Raw genomic sequence first — 21,405 nt, 5'->3', positions numbered from 1 at the left:
GATGGAAGATGGCGAGGACACGGGGGAGCAACACCGTCATCCAACACAAGCAGCTGGGCATCATTAGCTTTTTGTCCTCAATGGGGCAGTCAGACTCCAGCAATTTTTCTGCACGCTTCATTTCTTTTTGCAATTATTACGCACACAGGGACGCGATTGGTCCGAGTCATTTTGGAGCAGCTTTTGGAGCAGCAAAAAGTACTCTTAGAGCATATGCACACACTTCATTTTCATTCATACCAGTGAAAATATCATGTTAAGAGTTATGTATTTATGTCTACTTTGCCTTCTTCCTTCTGTGCAACCTTTAGATGGCATCACCAGCATGGCAGGTTCAAATCTCTGGCTAGCAGTTTAACTGTGCATAGAAGCACAAGGCACAGTAACAAGAAGCTGACTGATGAAGGGCAGTACAAACTGCTGTGCATGGTTATTTTAGAACTGAAATCAAACGTAAACCAAATAGCACCCAAATTGATGTCTTCTTTAAGTTCTAAAGGTTTTTTCATTTCATTTCATTTACTGGTACCCTCAGGGCTTGAAGGCATTACAGGGGGGGTGGGATTATTACGTACAACTTATTAGAACAATCAAATCACGAATCAAGTTCTAGTAGTATGGATACAGCATTTTTAAGATTAACAAGATTAACAATTGTGGCGAAGGGTGTGGAAAGGTGATTCCAGTCAGCAGACGTAGGAGGTATGAATGATCTGTAGTAGATATTAGTGTAGAACTGTAGAATTTCGACTTTATGTATGTGATCATTGGGTTGTGACAAAATATTTTCTGAAATAAACTCAATCGATGAAACTTTCGGCGTAAAGAAAGAGTTGGCAAGGATAGGCATTTTTTCATAGAGGTTACGCTTGATGTACGATGGTAATTAGAAAGAATGAAACGCACAGATCTATTCTGGACAGCTTCCAAGGCGCCGACGAGGCTCTCAGTGTTAGGATTCCAAACAGCAGAAGCATACTCAAGTTTTGGCCGGACTAGTGTTTTATAAAAAAAAAGAGTTTCAAAGTCGAAGGAGTCTAGAAAAAATTATGTTTTAGATAGCCAAGCATGCAGTTGGCATTGGAAATGACGTAGTGAACATGAGAGGTTAGATGTGATGTGAACGCCCAGATATTTGTAAGTGTCAACCCGCTCTAAAGTCATATTATTAAGGATATAGGAAGGAGGATCATTAACTCACCGGGAAATTATCATGTGTTTACATTAATAACATTTAATGACATGTGCCAAGTGTCACACCAACTTGATATGGGATCGAGATCATTTTGAAGAAGTAAGATATTAGAGCTGTTAACAATTTCGCCGTGTACAACACAATCATCTGCAAATAAATAAATAGAAGAGTTGACATTCAACGGTAAGTCATTAAAGTAAATAAGAAAAAGAAGAGGGTTTAAGCACAGATCCCTAGTTACTCCAAACGTTACTGAAACTTTGGACGAGTCGGTAATATTACAATTTACAAACTGAACGATTAGTCAGAAATGAGCGAATCCACAAAAGTACATGATGTTCAATGTAAAGTTTTTGAAGCTTAAGAAGAAGTTTATGAGAGGCCCTGTCAAACGCCTTGGAGAAGTCCAGAAAAACACTGTCAATTCATGAACCGCTATCTAGAACCTGATGGAAATCATTTGTTAGCCTTACAAATTGTGTCTCGCATGAAAACGATTTTCTAAAACCGTGTTGGTTAACGTTGAAGAATGAATTAGATTCAAGAAAATTAACCAGATTAGAATAAATTATATTTCCCTTCATTTTACAGCAAATACTTGTGAGTGAAATGGGTCTAATGTTAGAAGGGGAATGTTTGTCTCCAGTCTTGTGTAGTGGAATCACCCTTCCAGTTTTCCAGTCGTCTGGAAGCTGACCTAGTGAAAGAGATTGCTCAAATAGTTTAGACAAAATGATTGATGTATATTCTTTCTGATGAAAATAATCCCTGGAGAAGGGGAAGTTCCCCTTCTCCAGGGATTATTTTCATCATTATTGTCCAGCTCGCTTGCCCCTTTGCATTTAATTGCATTATAAGTATATTCTTTCGTATTCTTTATAAACTTTGAATTAATATTGTGAACACCAGACGACGATGATTGTTCAGTTGACTCTATAATTTTTAAAATGCCATTGACATCAATGACAATTGGATTCATGGGAAAAAAGTCATATGAAGGATATGATGGACAAAAATGGATCAGTAACATTATTAAATACACTAGAAAACATGTTATTGAGAATAGTCGAACACAATGAATCGTGAATCATTTCACCGGACTCTGAAAAGGAATGCTCAACACTGGGATTCATTACACTCCAAAATTGTTTAGGATTATTGATTAACATAGATGGGAGGCACTCATTAAAAAGTAATATTTAGTCTCCCCGACTTCTTTCTTGTATTCATTGGCTGCGAGATTATAACCAAATACCATATAGCTTCGCCAATACTGGAAACTCCTCTGAAAACCTATGGGAGCGGCAGCGAACGTGACAGTGGCGCCTCTAGCAGACTCTGAGCCTAAGGAAGCAGACAACGCAATGGAAAAGTATAGGCTCCACGACGTCTTCAAGCTTTGCGAGCCCCGTTTTGTCACTCCAAAAACAGAAACAATTCATTACAATCAGTCCGCTTGCAAAGCGGAATCCACTGATCGCAACTACAATGACAGTCAAATAACAATGCGCGCAGAAACAAAGATAGAGCAGTTTATTTAGAGGTCTCAAACGCCACTCAGGGGGATCACACGCTTTTGAAGCGCATCTGGGAAGCGGAAAAATTGTGTTTAGCTACTCAAACTACATCATAAGAGGTTACTGTTTATCCGTTACAAACTGCATTGTCGTAATTTCTTGCCTAAATAGGTGGTTTTTAAAACGTGCGCAAACAACATGTTAAAATTACCAGAGCAAGCGCGCCAGCCTCTGCAGCATAACAAAAACAAAAAAGTAACGAGAAAAATGACTTAGCAAACACAAACTTTGCAGAAACGTTGGGGTCCCCATCAAAGACAAAAATAAAAATAAATGGGGAACAGTCGCGAACAACGGCGAATGAAACAAAAAAGTTAGCAGACAATACAAAGATACAAATCACCCAGCGAAGACCTCCTTTAACGACGAGGATCGCACGGGGCGTAGGTAGGAGCATTGAAAATTAGCAGGTGGTGCTCGCTGTCGGTGTTGAGTCCACAACAAAAGCGGAAGCAACACGACGAAACTATTAAAAAAAAAGAGCTTCACTTTTTTTCTTTTTTTTTTTTAGCTGCACGTTACTTGTTTGTTTATTTTCTTTCGCGGCGCTGTAAGGAGCTAAGAAGCAAAACAGAGGAAAGGAATAACGTAGTCCAGCTTACACTGCCCAGTAAATAAAAGTCGCACGCTGCAATCTGCTTCGTGCTAGCAGTGTGTAACCTTTTTTTGCTTTCTCATTTCTTTTACCAGTGACTTTGGCAGGTTGTTTGTTTGCTCGCTTAACGAAGCAGTTCAAAAGTACATTCAAGTGTACCTTGTTGACGTACGTGTCCAGGCAATTCTTGCACACTGTGCCTTTGTTCTGAGCGTCGATCAGCAGCCTTAAGTGTATTTTCAACTGAACTCTTCCCTCGTGCAATATATCAGTGAAATGTGTGTCGAAGGCACAACGGATGTTACAGGCTACGTGACGAGCTAAGTCTTAAGGTGGTGTCATTTTCGCATGCGAGTATTTCTTGTTCTTCAACAGAATGTATTTCGAGGTGTTCCATGTTTCTGATAGCAAGCATGATGACAGATCTGACTGGCTGCCCACCTGGCTAGATAGGATAGGACTGGGTGTTCAGTAGTGCATCTGGCCTGTCGTCTGTGAAGTTCTCAGTGATCTCTGTGGAGTTGTCATAATCGTCTGTTGACACGTCAGTGTCGATTTTGAAGCCAGACTTGGATAGCTTTTGCAGTTTAATTTGAAGTAACTTAATTAATCACGTTTGTCCGGTCTTCGCGAAGCGGAAGGATTTTCCACCACATCACAAAAACTTGTTTTTGTTGTGGTAAACATCACATGGCATGCCTGCCATCTCCAAGTATGCGCTGATGTATGCTCGAAGGCGGCCGGTTGATCAGCCAATGATGGCCCATAGCAGACGTGACCGCGTATACTAAAATAAAATCCGAATAGAAATATTAAGTATCAAAAAGTGCACATAAAGATTTCGGATCAGAAACTCAATCGAAGGCAAACATAGGAGGTCATCACAGACATTAGTGAAAAAACAAAACAAAAACAATAACAAAGTTGCAGACGGCCCTCCAGATGTCCGGGCATAGAATAACAGACGAACCAGTGGTAGTAAGCGACAAAGCGAAGCAAAGGAAGTAAAAACTAAACCCAACAAGGCAAAGCAAAATATGCGAACGTCAACGTCAAGTAAACATAAGAAAAAAAAAACAAACAAAAAAGTGGAAGCCGTTTACCACTCCCTGTAACGCCGAATTGGAGCGCAGCTCTTGAGGAGCAGGAGGGGAGGGTACTGAGGGCCACGTGTTCTCGGGGGGGGGGGGGGGGGGTCACGTGACCCCCCCCGAGGGCACGTGACCTTGGTGGGGTCACGTGGGGGCCAACACGTGCCCCCTCAGAGGTCACGTGACCTCGGGAGGGGGTCACGTGACCTCGGGGTGTCACGTGACTCCCCAGGTCACGTGACCAAAATTTTTCCGCTAGATTTAGCGGGGAAATTTTTCCGCTACATTTAACGGGAAAATTTTCCGCTAGATTTAGTGGGTAAATTTTTTCCGCTAGATTTAGCGGGGAAATTTTCGGCTAGATTTAGCGGGGAAATTTTTCCGCTAGATTTAGCGGGGAAATTTTTTCCGCTAGATTTAGCGGGGAAATTTTTCCGCTAGATTTAACGGGGCAAATTTTCCGCTAGATCTAGCCGCAAATTTTTACGCTAAATTTAGCTGGGAAATTGTTCCGCTAGATCTAGCGGGGAAATTTTTCCGCTAGATTTAGCGGGGAAATTTTCCGCTAGATTTAGCGGGGAAATCTTTCCACTAGATTTAGCGGGGAAATCTTTCCGCTGGATTTAGCGGGGAAATCTTTCCGCTAGATTTAGCGGGGAAATTTTTTCCGCTAGATTTAGCGGGAAAATATTTCTGCTAGATTTAGCGGGGAAATTTACCCATAATGCACCGCGCAGTTACGCCGCAGCGACGGCGACGCCGCTCAAGCCGGAAACGGGCGCCTAAGAGCTGCGTTGTAAAAACATAAACGCAGGAAGAAGAAAGACCGCGGTGGCGTAGCGTCGCCTCAAACATAAAAAGAAAGTAGACTTCGAAAAATGGTAGGAGGTGCACGACCGTCCAACAAGTGCTTTTTTCGTTTTTTGTAGCTCCGCTTTTATTAGTCTTAGTAATAGCGTCAGATTTGCATGGGCACGATCGAGTTCTCACAGAGCATACTGACATCGCAGTAACGTACATGGTTCGAAATTGCCTTTCGCTTCTTCATTCGGAGACGATCGAGATTAACCAGCTCGACTATTAGATGAAAAAGTTTTAGGCAATACATTCATGACAAATGTGAATTGCAACAACAAAGTGAATTGATCAATAAAAACAGTAAAGTTCAAACGTACCTATGTTCTGAAATTTTTTTACATTGCCCTTTTCCATGATACACAGGTGAAAGTACATTCGCGTTTTGCCTGACTTACGTAAGTTCTGACGGTGTGTTTTTTTCAGGAGAGCCCGAAAATTGTACCCTACAAGCTGTAACATCTTTCCCACGCGAAAAAATGTCCTTCACTCATGAGGTGGCACCGATTTTTTAACATTTAAAGCAGCGAATACCAGTGCAATTTTTTTTTCATTGGTTACCTCGGATGGAGATAGGCAAAACCAATGCATTGTGGAGAATTTGTCTGCCAGCGGAGACTCCGAGCTCGCCAGGGGCGCTTCGATCACTTTTTGCCCGCACTCCGCGGGAGTTGCCAGTATTGGCTTACATGGTATTTGTTATAACGTTGCCAGTATTCCTCCGAGTCAATGCGCTTTGCGTTTCTGAACAAACGTTTCTTTTTATTTGAGAGCCTTTGGAGTTGAGGAGTGAACCATGGAGACTGGGTGTTTGTTATAATGGAGCGTAATGGAATGTGCTCATTAAATAAAGAAATGGCTTTGTTCTTATATAAATCCCAATTGGTTTGAACGGAACAATCGCAAAACGCTGGCAAAATGTCCTCCAAAAAACAGCACAGACCTCTATTAATCACTGCGTAGTTGTCCCTTTTGTAATCCCGAATTTGTTTGATCTGTTTTGTATTACGGCACACGGGAGTTATAAAAGAAAAATTAAGCAACGAGTGATCACTAAGACCAGGAAGGTATAAAATATTAGAAATTAAATCGGGTGTATCAGTATCAGGTCGAGCACAATCGCCGAAGAGTGTGTTGTTCTTGTTGGAAATCTTACAATTTGTGAAAGATTAAAGTCAAAATATAGATCTAAACACTTGTTACATTCGGTTGAGGGGTTTTTCGATAAAGAGCTTAAATCAGACCAGAAGATGCCGGGATAACTAAAGTCACCCATAAGAAAAATGGGTTAAGTTTGGAACGCGAACACGGACAACGTTAATTTTGAGGTTGTAATAAAACTGCAGTTCTTAATTTAGAAAGAATACAAAGCTTTTGTCATTTGATTGGGGACATCAATAGTATCTTATAAACAGAAATTCATAATAACAGCAATCAACCATACGGTTTCTTTAAAAGAAAAAAAAAGAAAGAAACTTCCGCCAAACTCGTTAATTTATTTACCACCAAAGCCGGCGAATTGCCGGGCATCTTGTCAGGGGCCATATTGCCAAAGCTGGCGATTCGCCAGTCTGCATGAATTTCTGTTTTAAAGAGCCATTCATAGATGGCGTGCTATGTAGACTTGGGGTAGAATAGTTAGATACATTGCTAACAGATAGCAAGGGTTGTTCTGTTCACTGCGTTTGTCTGAGCTTGTTCTTTCGGGTGTCGTCTTTCCCACTCGATCGCGGCCTCCTTGGAAAAGATGGCAGCATCCAGAGTACGATGAGGCCATTCTGACAATAAAATCAAAGATATCCTCTTCGACAGCGGTGACGACGGGAGTCTGGTGAGGATAGTGAGTTTTCGGACCCTTTTGTCGACGAAAGGAGCTATTCCAACAGCAGTTCCGAGTCTGAATCACGACAAGAGCACACTGCTTGTGCGATGCGGCATGCCTAAGCGACCGGGGATGAAGTGCTTCGAGATCTTTCATACGAGGAAGAATCTGTGAGGGCCTATTAATTTAAACTCTTGAACGAAATGCTTAAGCATGTAAATAAGCATGTTTTCTGAACCGAGAGATACAAGCAAAACAGTCACAGGGGAAACAAAACAAACAGTCACAGGGGAAAAACATGCGGTATGGAAGGCCCAGTAGCGTGCGATGCGTACTGTAGCGATTGGGTTAAGGTTAAATCCCAGGCTTGCATTTACTGCTCCAGTTAATTTAGTTTTAATCTTCTGTATTCACTCACTGTCCCATCGAACAGATAACGTGAGTTGACATAATTAATAGATTTATAGAGCAGTTTATAAAAGATTTCTTACAATACTCAATCCTTAAAGGAGCTGTGCAACGATTTTAGCGTTGAAAGAATTGGCCTCTTCTGCTTTTGATATTGTTCACCTTGTCACAAATGACAGAAAACACACCTCCTTTCATAGAAATGTTGCGATTCCGCGGTGGCAAGCGAGGCAAAACTTAGAATATTTCCCGACCTGCAGCCGGGAGCGGCGGCCATGAGAAGCACGAGGCGTGACGTCAATGGGGAATCTTGTAGAAAGATAGCAAGTTGTGCCAATACCTGCTCGATAAAAGGCAACTTTTCTATAAATCTGGTCATTCCAACATATATATAAGTGTGTCAAAAAGCTGGTATCATCGACAAAACTTTTATTATACAGAGTTTTAGTGGCACCATCCATCCTAGGTCCACAAAACCGTCAGCTCTCTCTGCTACCGCGAACAGCTGCCAGAAGCCAAAGGGGGAGGGGGACAGGACCGGACGGGTATGGCCGGACCCAGATGAGACTTTCCTTCTTTCACCATATTGTTCGCACGGCGTCCGCCAGCATGGTCGCGCAGTCGCAAGCGGATGAGTTCTCGCTGCTCACTGATGGCTCTGAAGAAGGAACTTTTGCGGAACCCCGTGCTTACCCCATCAACGTCACTGCGCACATGACCCGGAAGACTATGTACGAGTTGAGAGATGGCAAAAACCTGGATCTTTTTTATTTTTTTAAATAAAAACTAGGGTATCCAGGCAAAACCTGTTTTCTGTAGTTCACTTCAGAAGTGTTAGGCATCAACTTCCACAATAATTCAAGCAAAGCCCTGGAATTGTTGCACAGCTCCTTTAATGAATCTTGAATGAGAAAAAGATAGTATTGTCAGAACATTGCAGTCTGCAATATATACTAGCCGGGTGATTTCAGATAAGATCGACCGAAGAGTGGCTGGTCAACATTTTTAAATCAACTGATGATTTTATATGGCATTGTCTAGTGTCTGGTATAAACGAATCCACACTTAGTTTTGACCAGAAAAAAAATTTGGGGACAGAAAAAATTGTAAGGCATGAAGAGGTGGACAGTTACATTAACGCACACTGATGGAGGGGGCACATTTGAAAGCGAATAACTAAAAGGATAAAGTTAGAAAAATTCTAGCACTTTTTAAAAACAAACAATTGGTACAGCTCGCTTGTAATATAAAGTAATAATATTTATTGAAACTTTATTTATTTTTCTAAAAATTGCAAAACATGCCTGCTCGAACGACAAATGGCAAAATTTGGAGGCCTGCATCTTGTGAAATAATTTAATCATTATCATATAATTTGCAGGTAGAATTTTACTTATATATGGCTAATATTTAAAAAATGAATAAAGTATCTGAGTTATACAATATTCAGAATATATTTAGGCAAACATGGAAAAAAAAAATCAAACAATGAAAAATTCCGGTGCAAATAAAAGAAAAACACCACCTTCAATTTTTTTTTTTTTAATTTGGGTACCCTGTTATACTTTATTTCAACATTTATTTCTATTAAAAACATGTTGCATTTTTTATTGAGAAAGAAGACACAACTCCCAAAGTAGGGTTCTTTTTCAAAGCCTACACTTAGCAGTGCCATATAAGAGAAGTGACTCTGAGTTCCACTTTCAAGAAAATAACACACATCTTTCATATATTTTTATTCAAATGAGGTCACTGACAACTAGAGATATCGGTCACACACTAAAAGTGAGAAGAAACTATGTACAGCATTTTACATACAGTGTACAAAGAGGTATCATATTAGAGACTAGTGATTCGAGAAAAGATGATGCAGTGTGAAGTTTTACTTTCTGGTATAATTGATATGTAAAATAAAAGAAGCAACTTTACTTCCACACACAAAAATATAGAATACTAATATTGTTTAGGTTAGTTATGTATTTCCGGGGACAAACCATTTCAGGTGTGCGGTGCTACCGCGCCGGACTGTAAGAGCTTCGAAACTCTGGGTGTACGAATGGAACGTGGCAAGCCGAGATATTTTATCCCGCGCGAGGATAATGTTTCGCGATTCTCATATGGCGATCAAATAAAGATTATAATCAATCACCAAGTAAAACAGTAGGTTAAATACCCTGCAAAGAAAACAGTGATAAATAACATAACCCTGCATTCAAAATTAGCAGTCCTTGGGGCATCAAATTCGGCAATTTACACTAAGGCTTAGGTCCAACTGTCCTTGCTATATATATGTCACAGGTTCCTTCTTTTGATGACTTGCACAGCCGCCACGCGTGCCAAGACTGAATGCCAGGAAAGGCGCACACCGTCAGCCACTCTTCTTTTTTTGTCTTTTTTTGTTGCTGACGATATTGAACAAGCTCATTTTCCTCCAGATATGCAAGATGCACCCGGTTTCTTAAATAGAACGCTCACCATTGTCCTGGCCGTCTGAATTGCGTTTATTGAACGTTGTCTCAGGTTGTTCAGCGTGACTTGGTGCTTCACGAGTCTGCCAACTCCGACGCATGTATTTTCCCATGTCCAGATGCAGAAAATAACCACTAGACTTGTGGGCAATCATTCTGTGCAAACTGGTGAAGCTGGTAGCGATTCTTAAAATGACTGGTGGCCCCGTCACTTATGTGCGTCACGTGCGAGTATACCGCAACGTTGTCTTCAACCCACTCGTTCACTTTTTCTAGAGCCAAGCATGTGAGAGTGACGTCGTCACAGAGGTGCTCACTGATGATAGCAACGTTGTTTGTAGATTTTCTTGTCACTACACATGTAAATATCGTAACTTTTTTTTCTTCAGTGATATGCTTTAACTTTGTCAGGAAGCACGATGGTCCAGTTTTCAGCAGTCAAAATGAAAGACAATGCTCCCGCGTTGCATGCAGCTGCTTTTCATTGTAGAGCGCTTTATCTTGCGTTTGTCCATATGGTTGTGAAGTATCCAACTTTCAAAAGTTACTTGAACGACTTTTAGGAAAATCTGAAAATACAAATTTTTTTTTTATTTTTTCACAAGGTCGTTGGACTTTCATATTGTAAGCAGAATCTCTTCATCCTCGGGGATATAAAGTTCCTTGAGTGTAAGAGACTGGCCTTTTGGGCAGTGATCGCAGTCTCCCCAAAGGCACAGACTTGTTAGTGGGTCGCACAGAAATGCTGAGTTCATTTCAGCAGTGTTGAATGTTGATCCTGTAATGTTCTCTACAGCGGCAATACAAACGTAATAATTGGTGCAGCGCACACAAACGCCACTTTCTGGTGTGGAATACATATGACCCAGCTAGGGCGCAAGGAATAAAGTTTTGTTAGCCCAACGCCGGAATCAGGATGCTTGTCTTTCAGGGGTGGAACTCAAGAAATATACTTGGGAGCATCCACGGGAGCAGCTGAAACAGCTGTTTTAGAGCAGCTAAAACTGCTCTAAAATCTGCGCACTGATAGAGGATGATTAACGCGCACTGATAGAGGGTACAGCAAGCTGTACCCTCTATCAGTGCGCGTTATTGCAACTGTTCACCTCTTCATGCCTTACGATTTTTCCTGACCCCAAATATTTTTTCTGGTCAAAACTAAGCTTGGATTTGTTCATACCAGACACTAGACAATAGCATATAAAAACATTGGTTGATTTAAAAATGTCGACCAGCCAACCTTTGGTCGATCTTATCTGAAATCACCCAGCCGCAGTTTTCTTCCAGAAACCACGCGCAATGTTCCGCTTTGGCGGGCATTACACAGAGGGCTTTCCCCTTAGCATGTAGGTGCACTGCAAAAAAGCAAGACATGCAAAACTGCAACGCCTACTACGACGCAATTATTGCTTTACTGCAGTGTGCGGTGACGTGCGCACTCAACGATGCTAGCTATCCAGTCAGAACAGACAACAAGCATGAGAAATATTGCCGAACTTCCGAGTACTTGAAATGTTTGACACAGAAATCAAATCAAATACAAGGTTATTTAAGACGATAATTGAAATTTTCAGAAATTCGCACCAACCTACCCTAACAATTTATGATGTAGAAAACCCGAGACTGTAGTAAAAGCAGGGAGACTTGGTTGAAGAAGACAGGGGAAAAGAACGTCTCAAACTCAGCTATGCGTTTATTTCCTCAATGTCTTGTATATCCACAACCTAACCACCGACCTTGTGACGTCGGTGGTCAGGTTGTGGATATATAAAACATTGAGGAAATAAACGCAGTGGCTGAGTTTGAGGCGTTCTTTTCCCCTGTCTTTCTTCTTCGACCAAGTGTCCCTCCTTTTACCACAGTCTCGGGTTTTCTACATCATGATCAACATCCACCAGCTCGCCTGCACACTCACTGTTTTTTTCACTAACAATTTAGTCATGTTATGGGGCCTAGTTTGTTATATTTTCAGTATTAATAGAGTGAAAATAAGTTCTGGTGCAATGTTGGTACGAATTCCTTAGATTTTGGAAAAATCTAAGGGATTAGTGAAACAAAGTAGCAGACTTCGTTTCACTAAAACACTTGGCTTCTTTGGGGTTTCCTGCCTGCCTAAAACAACTTCGTGTTCCGTTTAGTGTGCACATGTTTACGGCGGCAACGATGTGCCAGTGGAGTCGGAGAACCCCCCTTCATGCAAGCGTATTCAGCTCTGGTACGACTCGTGCTTATATTTGGGCTTTTTTTTTAAATGATGGGTTGACAAATGATTTTATGTGGTACTTGACAGTCTGTTGCAGAAGAAGATGAAGATCTGGTACAGTCTTTTGCAATATGAAAGAACCACTGGGAGCGCATGGCCTAGGTGGCGGTGGGCAGGGGAACTGCACGGGGTTCAGGCAATTCGATTCTGCTTCGAGGGGAGGACACTCATTCGTTCAGTTTAGCGGAAGGGCTCCCTTCGTCAGTGCCGTGTCGAGACGTATTATCACAAAGGCTCGAAACAAGCTCGTAATCTCCATTTTTTTTTAACAGCTGTTTTTGGTGTAGAATGTCGAAACAGGCACTAGCAAATAAACAAATACTAAAGTTATAACCGAGTCCGATATTCAAAAGATAAAATTCATAAAGGAGAGCATTCATTGGTTAGAAGAATGGCACGGATCTCGTGCTTTAAAATTTGGGTCAGCAATTGCTGCATTAGAAAGACATAGCCGTGGCATGAGGCTGACGAACTGCTCTCCGCCTCAAGACCGAAACTGATAAGCGCTTTAGCTAAGCCCCGAGCGAGTCCTACCCTTAAATAGAATGGAATTGCCTGGAGCGCTCGCAGCACCCCCGCCGGTCACCATCTCGGTCACACACTCCCAGTGGGCTTTCATATTGCAGCAGACTGTACATCTGTTGCTGTACATTCCCGAAAATGACAAAGGTAAAAAAATACAACTAATGCTTAATCTTTATCGCGAAATAATAGATAATCATGACACCAGTGTTCTACGGTTCGACATTAACACTATCATTGAGTGGTGTGATTTATGGTCAATGAGCCTTAACGCTAACAAATGTAAGTCTATGTGTGTATCTCGACAATCTTCCGACAATCCTAACTATTTTCTTGATCAGGTTTATATGGAGCCGGTGTCGTCTTATAGATACCTCGGCATGCACATAACATCTGACCTTTCATGGAAGAATCATATTCAGTATGTTTCCTCTAACGCTAACCGCATGTTAGGTTATGTTAAACGAAATTTTTCATTAGCTCCAGTTGCACTAAAGTTGACCCTTTATAAAACATTAATTCGTCCAAGGTTGGAATATGCAGCCTCTGTCTGGGATCCTGGACAAGTCACCCTCATCACTGCATTGGAAGCGATTCAAAACAGATCAGCTCGTTTCATCCTTTCTAACTACCACAACACTGCTAGCGTGACTGCCATGAAAGCTACTCTATCATTGCCGCCTTTAGCTTTGCGTCGTAGCATTTCTCGCCTTTTTTTATTCCATAAGATTTATTTTCACAATTCTATCCTGCGCGACAAATTACTATCCCGTCCTTTTTACGTTTCTTCTCGCAACGATCACAATCACAAGGTTGGTATTCCAATTTCTAACACGACAACATTTCATTCATCGTTCGTCCCTCGTACATCACGAAAATGGAACCACCTTCCCGGGACAATTGCCACCATCACGGACTCTGACCTTTTCAAAACTGCAATTACTAATCTTTTATTTGTTGAGTGTGTTTAACTTATTTCCAGGCTTGTTTTCCTTTTCTGTATTTTTCTTTGCTCTCCCCCTCTGTAATGCCTCTGGCCTTGAGGGAAAATTAAATAAATAAATAAATAAAATCTCTTTGCTCCTGTTCAAAATGTTTACCGTAAAAGACATGGAAGCGCCCGCCCCACTTTAACTGAAAACTGGGTTAATCTAGACATGGGCGCTTGTCTGGTCAAATCTGTAACAACCAAGATGACGGCCAATGAAGAGATTTGAGGGCAGGGTGAACGGAATCAGGGAAAGCACATTTATTTTCACGTGACATCCCCACCATCGCCGCTGGTGGTCTTGTGGCCACCACAACAGGCTGAATATTTTTGGGCGATTCCAGTGCTTTGGAGAGCGTGGGCGTTTAACATATAATTTGCAGAATTCACAGATATGGAAAATGTTAATAGTGGGCACTAGTACGAAGTGGGCACTTCGTACAAGTGCCCACTACAGTAAAGCACAAAATCACTAGAATTAGAAGAGGTATAGTCTCAATATTAGAGTGACTATGATCATTAGATTCAGCGTTTTTCCTTGATGCTCAGCAACGCAGGGCCACACGGGTCAGGCAAACGCGAGGTTATGCAATGCTGCCTTTCTTTCAAATTTACGAAGTATGGTTTTGTCAAAGCACCGTACATTTGCATTCCAGCATCTATAAGGTGACTGAAATAACCAGGCTCCATTTAAAATGGGCCGTAAAAATCGGCGCCTGCACGTAGCAATTTAAACTTTTCGTCAAAGCTGTATTTCACAGTTTGGTTCCTTCTTGTAAAATAACAAAGTGTAGTTCCCTTTCTGTAGGAAATAGGGCCAAAAACTCGCCAGGGCCAACGGCAGACGGCGACGCAGACGACAGAGTCGAGTGGCGGGGTGCATTTGGCGCACCTATTGATAGATGGCAACAGAGCAGCGTCGGAAGGCGCAGCCGACCAACGAAAGAAAGCAGATGACACGCAGATGAAATCCGTCGGCAGCAAGAACGGCGTCGTAACTTTGTAACTTCAAATTGTGCTTTTATTGGCCGCATTTATTTTTAAACCAAAGGGTACACTTCAAGAAGGTAATGTTTATTTTAGTAGATCACGGTCTCGTCGCAAGCAGGCTCGATAGGGCTATAGCACCATCTATCAATGTGTGTGCCAAACATGCTCCGCTGCTCGACTCGGACGTCTGCGTCACCGTCCACCAATGACCCTGGCAGGTATTTTGGCACTATTTTTTACAGCCAGGGAGCTATGTTTTCTAATTTTACGAGAAAAAACCGACCCATGAAATACACCTTTGAAAAAAAATTTAGTTTGCTACGTGCAGGCACCGATTTTTACAGCCCATTTTAGATCGAGCCTCGTTACTTCAGTCATCCTATTCGCGACTCCAGCAAAACTGACGCCACCAAGCGGGAAAACCGGGAACCAGCCGGACCAGGTCGCTCCGCGCCTCTGGTGGCCTTCGCGGACATGTGTTGTCGGCGCGGTGGCGAACAATGTAATTTGACGAAGGTCCGAGAATTTCTTAAGTTTGCCTGAGTGTTCATTAGTGTGGTGAAGACTCAGTAGATTGTTTCCTTCCACCACCTGCTTGAAATTCGTTTGCTCTCCAACACACGGTCGCGTGCTTTCGATTTCCTGGATGGGGAGGAATCGCGGAAAAGAGTTTTCATTTCTTGTCTGTCTCGAATCACATTCAAAGTGACGACTAGTTGGTAACTGATAAGTGGTTTCTTTATACGGATGTAGAACAGTGAAATGAGGACGACAGACAAGGTGTTTCACTGGAAGGAACACCAATGTTGCAGTCAAGTGAATGGGAAGGTTCGATAGCTGCTTTTCTTGAGTTTGGTTTGTTCGATCAGCTTCAAGTTTGAGCCACCCACGCCGGTTGCAGTGATGTGATTGGCCTAAGTCGTTTTGGAGCACCTTCTGGAGCAGCCAAACCACAGTTTTGGAGCAGCAAAACTGGCTTTTGGAGCAGCTAAAACAGTGCTTCGGAGCAGCGAAAGTGGCTCATGGAACATGTATTTTTAAAAGAAAAAAAAAGATATTAATTTTAGGTGGTGGACAAACGAAGGACACATTGCTCGCCGCAATCAACCAATTATTGTCAAGATAGACCACCTGGGAGTCTTTCAACATGTAACTGAAATGCAAATGAGATAACACATTTTGCAATGCTTCAGTTAAATGATACGAATATATCGGACGAAACTGCACATATTAAAATTTATTTGAAAATGACCAGCCTAGTAGTAAATAGAGAGTTTTAGTAGATCGTTTTCAAAGGCCCGCTACAGCCACAGGCGCGCGCTTCAGAGCATGCATCGAAGGGTAGCGCGAGCTCCCGCTACAAATAGCGTGACCCGAAAACACGATCTGCCAAAACTCTCTTTTATCACATCATTAGGTTGACTAGTAATATAATAAATGGAAGCAGTCTCTAACTGATGAAACACCTAACTACTGCCGTGCATTGCGAAATTGTCGCGCGAGCGGAGATGGCTGTTCGGTCGAAACCCGTGCCACTCCGCTCCGTCTCCAACTAATTCCCAAAATTGTATGCAAAATATAACTGTTCAACATACGAAAAAAAAAAAAAAAACAGTCCAGCGGCACTTGGTTGCCAGTCCGGCAGGCGAGGTACAGTACAAGCTAAACACAGAAAAAAAAAAAAAAGAAAGAACCTGAGCGCATTGATGCAAGACTTCGCGAGTCAGGGTCAAAAAGTTCTTGGAGCACTTTGTGCAACAACTGAACTCGAGACAAATAAGCACGCTGTGCGGGTTCAGCATGCGGACATTGCCTTCTTTGCTTTATCTCACTTTTCTTCACCAATATCTTTCGCGGCTGATTTTTCACGTACCGGGGTACGCCTCGAAAGAAAGCCTACTGAGAGAAACCTAGGCAATCAATACTTCGACACAGCAGTCTTTGAGCTAAAGGGATGCTTGTAGTGGCGTATTAAACAAGAACAGGATTGTTGATGAACATGCGGCAGTCCTTACGTTTCAGTTTGGAAAGTGCCATAACTGCAGTGACATGGGGACGGCAACATATGACGTCGCACGACCATGGTGACTGGCAGGCAGGGACCAAATATAGTTTGGCCACGGCCGTTGCTTTCAGGAGCGAGTGCTTCAGCCCATAAAGTAACCCCCGCCGCGCAAAAGCATGGTTTCGTTTCACAGCATGACGGCATGGCTGGTATCCAGCACGCTAGCGTCGAAGCGTCCGCACACGCCCACGTCTATCATTGAATTTTTTTTTTTTTTAAAGACGCGAGACGAGAGACGGCGGGAAAAATCACGCAAGACCGGATGAACGATTGATGCAGGGTACTTTGTGCCGGATGGCTGCTTGTACCACCTAGCTCATGTGTGCTCAATTACGGTACTCAGTTTAGTTTCGGTTTTAAAAGGCGACCAAAATGGGTCCTTTGGCGCAGGCTTGGCGCAGATTACCCATATTTTGGCAAAATGTAGCAGGATGTAGCAGGGTTAGCCCCTCGGCGCAGTTTGGCGCAATTGGCGCAGCAATCACATCACTGCGGTTGCTGTGTTGGCTATTCATCTTGGCTGCTTTTTGCCAAAAAAGCCTCTGGAACACTGAACGAGTTGGGCTGATTTCGCAATTATTTAATTCAAGAAAACCTGCTCGCTGCATATGATTAATGAAGGAAATTACCTGCTTTAGAAAAGTGAGGGACGGGTCTCGCAAAGTTAGAAGCCGTCACGGCACTATGATCTATCGCACCTCCAATATTTATATTATAGCCCCGTCGAAGCCAGCAGCAATATTTGTCCACTTTGCTCAGGTTGTCTGGCTACAAAAATACTCAATTTCTTCGTTCAGGATTCGAAGTCAAGTTCAATGCAGAAAGGCTCTGCGTGAATCTCCGGTGAAGACTCTCTTCAGTTTGTCCGCATTCGTCTCCGTGCTACCGGCTAGAACCATTTGGCTGCCAAATATACTTTTACTCAACACTTCACATTATATCTAGTCAACTAAGCTCATATTTCAACCCAAAGGATATACTAATATCGCTTTAGTGGGACATAGCACTTAATATAATACACAACCCACTCGTCAAAATCACTTCTCGATTGCTACTAAAACCTGAATTGAAATACGAGTATCAGCTGCTTAGTGGGGCGCCAGCGGGTTAACATGCTCCTTGGCTCAAGAAGCGATTGCTTAATTTTCGCAATTTTCCTGAAGCCTGTGTTGTTGACCGAGCAGACGACTGGAGCTGTTTCTTAAACGCGGATACGCAGAAAAGCTTGATTTCGCGGACAGATAAGTCGCATGGTCGAGGCATGCGAGTTAGCTGAAAATTACTCTCGATGGAACAATTCTGTACTCATCGCCGCTTTCCTTAGCTGATCAAAACTGATTAGAGTCTATCACCGTCTCTCCAGAGCACATAGTTTCGGTTTTGAACGAAACCTCCAAAACGAAAGTTTGACATGAAAAGAACAAAAACACTAGGAAAACAAAACTATGCTCTGCAAGTTTATGTGCACCGGCTACACTTAACCATCTCAGTTCAAATACCGATGAAATTGGGCATTAAACAAAAGAAAATCTGTTAAATTGAATGCACCACCCCTTCAGGCGGCCCGGCCGAGCCGACGCTACCTGGACCCAGCCGCCATGTTTGTTTGGTGGTGGCGCCCCCTATAGGTCGCTGGAGTCGCGAATACATTTATAGGCCTATGTACAATAGCCCGTTACAGTTCTGAACATACTTCAACAATGTGTCATGCATCAAATATATCTGTTCATATGACTGAAAACTGAGCATTGAATTAATTTATACCAACTAGCACATCAACATATTAACCCCTTAAGTGCCTTGGACGAGCTGCGCTCGTTGGCCATTTTTGGGCTGAAAATGCCATAGACGAGCTCGGCTCGTCCAGTGGTTTCTTCGGTAGCCCTCAACTCCACGGACGAGCAAGGCTCGTCCGTGTAGTTTTGCGGCGCTGATCATAGATGGCAGCACTCCTATTATTTGGCAAATATTTTTTTCACCTCCGCTGATTTTTTCGTAATAAACTTTTCAAATTATATGTGTAATACTAGAGGAATAAATAATTCAAAAAAAAAAATATATGGCACTTTTAGGGAAAAAAATGTGGCACTTAAGGGGTTAATGAAATATTTTCTACCTGTCTTGGGTACATAAAAATGAAAATAAAAACGACCTCAGTCCAGTGGAAAAATGGAAACAATTTGTCACTCGTGTTCCAATCAGGGGCGGATTTAGAGGGGGGGTCCGGATGTCCTGACCCCCCTCTTGATTTCTGCTTGTGTAAATTTTAGGGCGTAAAACGAAGGAGAGGGGGAGGGGGTCCCTAAACATATGGTACACTGACCGACACCTGACCCCCCCCCCTCGGGAAGTTCCTGCATCCGCCCCTGGTTCCGATAATAGACACAAAGGCAACCCTCCAGCTTTGCAGCACTCTTCTCCGAAGGCAACAAGGCGTCATTTCTGCCGCTCTTTGGTTGCGTCTTGCGTGCAGAGATATACTTGGCGTTTTGCTGCCCTGGCAGTCTTGCCCACGATAGCTAGGGTGACCAGACGTCCCGTTTTGGCCGGGACAGTCCCGTTTTTGAGGTCCGTTTTGGCCGTCCCGTCTTTTTGTGCAAATAAGGAATCATGTCCCGTTTTCGCAGGAGTGCATAATTTCGAAATTGGCACCAAGCGAGTTGAAGCAAGCGGAAACTATGCCAACATGTTACAAGTATAGTATTTCACAAAAAAAAAATGTGGGTACTTTAAAATATTTACCCAGTAAAATTGAGAGAACTGTTCTTGCTTACAAACACGTTTCTTTGTCAAGACTCGTGAATAGAAATATTTTTTTTTTAGTTAACGTTCTACATGCGTCACGTACGTATGTTAACGCTTTGAAATAGCAGTTCTTGCATTAAATTTTTTCTCCCAATCTCTCTCTCTCACTCTCTCACTCTCTCCCCCTCCCTTCCTCCCCCCTCTCTCTCTCTCTCCGGGCTGGGATGTAACGTTTTCTACCTTGAGGAATATGGTCATTCTAACGATAGCAAAACTGCCAGAACGATTTTTGCAACAAATTTTGGCTGTGCCCAAGTAACAAGTCAGGGGCACAGTCTCAACCCCTAAAAGAGCTGGTGGTTAACCTGGGTTGCTAAACTCGTGAAACTCAAAGTTGGGGCCAAAGTTAACGGAGCGCACCGATTGGCCTATCACGATGATGACTTTGCGCTTTTTTCGCTGACGTCCAATCGGTGCGCTCCGCAAACTTCCGGCTCAAACTTTGTGTTTCACGAGTTTAGAGCCCCTGGTATGTCAGGGACCAGTGACCACCAGCGTGGTCATGACGGCACCGACGTTTGTTATGTGCAACAGTTGCACCTTGGTGTAGTACACTATGCATAGCATTCTCCTAATAGTATGCTTTCTTGCCAGACAGTTCCCAAAGCTTCCCCATTTCATTCAAACAGCACAGAGGTAACCAGGCTGATTCGTGATCCTTATATTCACGACAAAAGGTCTTACAGAGAGGGCAAGCTTGTGCCCGAACGAGAGAACCAGGCCTACGGCATGCGGAAGATAACGTCTTCGAATCTCACCGCTATGGGACGGCCATCAGACGTGAACTTGTTGTACAGGGAACCTCGGCCCCGCTCCCTGTAGTCTCGTGCCATGTTCTCGTACACAGCGCGTTCATCAGCCGTCATATTCTGAAACGAAGAATGAGTGCAGCATTCTGTCACACTATTCCGTCTGCCTACTACTAGCTGCTCGTCAGCCACGAGGAAACTTCACTTCGCGCTGTAAGCTTCGCAATACACTGTCGCACAAAAAAAAAAAAAAATAAGGTTGGCTGAGACGACTTGAGTGTGCGCTCGGTTTCCTTGTCCGTTCGGACAACTTAAGTTTCATGGTGCCAGCAGCGTACCCCACGAGATGACGATGGCAGGGTGCCGTCTTGGAGGTGTCCCAGAACAAGTGTCCCAGGACAAATGTCACGTTACGAAAACGTGACGGAGGCGCGAGCAACGCTTACCTCCCACACGAGGCTCGCCTCGACGCGAGCGTCTTCCATCGAGCAAGGTTTGTTTTCTTGCTTGAGTGTGTTCTGAATTTCTCTCATGAGAAAGAAGAAGGGCCCTTTCTTCTTCGGTGCCATCGCGAGAGAATGTCAGAGACTGCGAAAGCAAACAGCCTAACAGTACAGAGAATGACAGACAGCGACGGCTGAGGACAGAGGTGACAGAGGTTTAACGGGTTTAGCCAGTTTAGCCACTAAAAAACACCGGACACCACACCACACGCCAGACAAGTTATTCCGCTGTATGAATGGATAGATAATATACTATGCCCTTTGTAACGGGCGGTAGCTTGTGCCGCCTAGCCGAAAAATACTAAATCACGGTGGGGATCTCAGAGGCCATGACATCAACTGTATGCATCAACCATTATAGTACAGGCCACTGTAATTATTATAATTATGGTAAATCCATCTTTTTTAGGGAGGCTCAAGTGAGGGTGGGTGCAACTGCTAGATCGGCGATCACGGGACATGGACGCCATTTAATTGCTAAATTTTGCTGGGAGTCTATGGGGCAAAGG

At 43.1% G+C, this 21,405-nt stretch overlaps 1 protein-coding gene across 1 annotated transcript in view; it reads right to left on the bottom strand.

Annotated features, from left to right (window-relative positions):
* Positions 1–21,110, bottom strand: part of LOC120850568 (protein maelstrom homolog) — a 70,145-nt gene extending 49,035 nt beyond the window's left edge. The window contains exons 1-2 of the mRNA XM_040223099.3: positions 20,840–21,110; positions 20,403–20,513 (exon numbers count right to left, since the gene is read on the bottom strand). Coding sequence (XP_040079033.1) covers positions 20,403–20,513; positions 20,840–20,962 — 234 coding nt within the window. The 5' untranslated portion in view covers positions 20,963–21,110. The remainder of the gene's footprint in view (positions 1–20,402; positions 20,514–20,839) is intronic.
* Positions 21,111–21,405: the final 295 nt, after the last annotated feature.

Source organism: Ixodes scapularis, unplaced genomic scaffold (genome assembly GCF_016920785.2).
Source record: "Ixodes scapularis isolate PalLabHiFi unplaced genomic scaffold, ASM1692078v2 PGA_scaffold0__279_contigs__length_252992795, whole genome shotgun sequence".
In the NCBI taxonomy this organism is placed as follows: Eukaryota; Metazoa; Arthropoda; class Arachnida; order Ixodida; family Ixodidae; genus Ixodes; species Ixodes scapularis.
This window is presented reverse-complemented; position numbering and strand designations above follow the sequence as displayed.